The sequence below is a fragment of the Lipotes vexillifer genome, unplaced genomic scaffold (genome assembly GCF_000442215.2).
Source record: "Lipotes vexillifer unplaced genomic scaffold, Lipotes_vexillifer_v1.1 scaffold225, whole genome shotgun sequence".
Classification (NCBI taxonomy): domain Eukaryota; kingdom Metazoa; phylum Chordata; class Mammalia; order Artiodactyla; family Lipotidae; genus Lipotes; species Lipotes vexillifer.
Window position 1 is genome coordinate 1767467 of NW_006787630.1, and position 2887 is coordinate 1770353.

The 2887-nt window shown below is 68.5% G+C and overlaps 1 protein-coding gene across 1 annotated transcript in view; it reads right to left on the bottom strand.

The window, feature by feature from the left end:
* Window positions 1-2745: 2745 nt before the first annotated feature.
* APC2 (APC regulator of Wnt signaling pathway 2) overlaps window positions 2746-2887 on the bottom strand; it is a 30216-nt gene continuing 30074 nt past the window's right edge. Inside the window, exon 15 of the mRNA XM_007460441.1 lies at window positions 2746-2887. Within this exon, the coding sequence (XP_007460503.1) occupies window positions 2746-2887 (142 nt within the window).

The window sequence follows — 2887 nt, forward strand, 5'->3', positions numbered from 1 at the left end:
AAAGAGTGTCTGCTTCACCCTCAGAGACCCCAAAACTGGAGACTTGACCTTGGAGGCCCAGGTGTCAAGAAAGTGCGGGCTTGTTTCTAGTGGCAGCAGTGGACGCCAGGCTGCCTCCGCCAGGGTGCGCTGGCTAACAGCGGGCCCCTGGGGCGAGCTGCTTCCCCTCGCCCTGCCTGGCCTGGCCTCCAGGTGGGGCCGCCTGTCTCTGGGGCACTGTCCACCCTCCAGATCCCCCCGGCATCAGGCAGAGACACTCCACTGACTCCTGCCGGGTGCCTCCCCCTGCGCCTGTTCTGAGCGCTCTCCCTGCACCCCCGGGTCACGCTGGGGCTCAGCCCTTGGGCGTCCCCTCACGTTCTCGCGGTTGTGGGGAGCGAGGCTCTGCAGGCGGCACGTGGAACCCCACCCTGGCTTGTCCCCCCGGAGACGGGTGCAGGCATTATGGAGCGCAACTCAACAGCTGTTTATTAAAGGTGCATGTGAGACGCCTGGTTCCGCGGCCTCCTGATGGCTTTACAGTTGGGGAGACGGGATGGGACGGGGCTGTACGTATTTACACATGTCTGGTGGCACTGCAGACCCAGGAGGGAGATGCAGGGTGGAGGGGGAGCCTAGACAGCTGGGCTCGGGCGGCAGCCGGCAGGGTGGCAGGGGTCAGGTGATGCACCGAATCCAGCACCCAGCTCGTGGTGTCCGTCTGCTCCTGGGCCGAGGTCTGGGAGTGGGTGTCCTGTGTCCCCTCAGCGGGTGGCTGGGCACCATCCTGAGGGCTTCAGACTTTGGTCCTCCAGCTCCTGCCTCAGACGACTGTTCAGCAACCGCCAGTGCCTTCCTCTAGGAAGTGCATCTTCTCAGGGCCCTGGGCCCCCATTGGCCTGCTGGGCTGGGTGATGAGGCATGGCTGGCCCCGCTGCAGGGGTTGGAAAAGGCAGAGGTGGCCCTGACAGGATGGCCCCGGCCTGGGGAGAGAACGCCTGGGCCAGACAGAGGGCAGCGGGGGCGGCCGGGGAGGGTCCTCTGCCCCCAGTCACGGTGGCTGCGCTGCTCGCCAAGAGGTAGCTCTGGGAGTTCGCCCCACGGCCCACGTGGGGAGACAGGCACACAGCGGCCAGAGCGCCGCCCGGGTCTCCCAGTGCGGGGGGCTCCCACCCCGGCCCTCACGGCTGGGCGAGCTGGGGTGGGTCCCCCTTTTCCAGGGGAGGCTGGCCTATGGTGGTGGTGGGCAGCATCCTTCAGCCCCCATAGCTGAGAAGGCGCTCGGGAGACCCCCCCAGTCCCGCCCTTCTGGCTACTGACGGGGACTGGGGGCGGCCGGTATCTGAGACGCGTCTGATCGTGATCCGCCTGGGGGCCGGGTCCCTGGCACCCTGCTCAGCCCCCGGCCACCTCCGTTGCTGCCGGCTGGCCCTCCACAGGAGGGGCACGTGGTGCAGCCCTTCCCGCGTGCTGTGTCCAGGCCCTCAGGCAGAGTCCTAGCGCCTGTCCTGCAGGACGGTGTGTCGGGTATGAGGGAGAGGTTGCAGTCTGTGTGTCTCAGCGGCAGCACGGTGTCCGAGGGAGGGGAGGGACAGTCGGTGGCGCCCGGGGTGGAGATGGGGCCCCTCCAGCACCTCCTCTTGACTCAGCCCTGCTCCCCCTCCTCCCCAGCCCCAGGAGCAGCTCTGCAGGGCGACTGTGACTTTAGATCCGCGGGGCGACCAAGAGCAGCCCCGCCCAGAGCCGGGTTCTGCAGGCAGGCGGTGGGCGGCTCTTCGTGCAGGTGTGCCGGGGCTCCCCCTCCGCCTCCTCTGGGACCAGCTCCCTCCAGCACCTGTGGGCTCCAGGGCCCCCGCTCCGAGTCCCACAGATGTGCTGGACCTCAGGGAGGAGGCCGTGCCCGCACGGAGCCCACACATCCAGGGCTTCCCGCATCGCAAAGGAGGTTGAGATCTAAAAGGGAAAGGCGGGGGGGGGCCGCGTGCTCCTTCTCAGAGCCCTAGCTGGTCCTTGCCTCCTAGCCCACAAAATCCCCTCGGTGCCCCGCCCACCTCGGCCAGAGCCCTCGCTGCACGCCTGCCTCTCCATGTTCCTTACGAAGGTTGCGGGAGTGCTGTGTCCAGACCACCCCTGGCCAGTCCCAGGGTGCTCCAGGCTTCCTACACTCGCCGTCTCGGGTGGGGCTGCCTTCTGTGGGGCTCAACCACGCCCCTTCCCCTTGCCCCCCGCTGAGGCTGAACAGGCAGGTGAACCGGCTAAGCCCTCGTGAACATTAATTACTCAGCCTTGCCCGTAATTACAGTCTTCCTGCTGCGCCTGCTCTGCCACGGTTGCCTGTCAATGCCCCCAGCTGGCAGGCTCCCGTCCCCCACGTCAGCGGGCGGGCACTGTCACCTCCCTGCGGCTCCCAGGAGGGGAGGGGAGGGGGTGTGGTGCTGATGCTGGGCCCGGTGGGGTCAGGAGCCCAGGAGGGCACTGCCGAGGACAGCCCCAGCCAGGAGGGTGGTCTCCGCGTGGGGTCCAGGCTGGGATGGCGCCCTCGTGGGCGTCCCCTGGCGGGGACGCAAGGTCCACCCTGCAGCTCACTTTCCTTGCAGAGCCCCGTGGGCACGGAAGCAAGCGCCTACGCAGTGAGGGGCCCGTACGGGCAGGGCAGAGGCTCAGAGGGCGGGGGCCCGGGTGGGCAGGCGGGTGCTGGGACCACCCTCGGGGCAGCCAGACGGCCCTGGGCCGGGAGAGGACGTTCTGGAAGGCCAGCCCCGGCCACTATCCCAGGAGGCCGGTAGGGGCGGGGGCGGGGGCTTTCTCCACAGCAGAGTCAGTGGTGGCTACCACCATGGGGCTGGGCACGTAGTTGAAGGGGGGGACGCGGGCGGAGCGGCTGGGGGAACCGTGTCGGCTGGCGGGG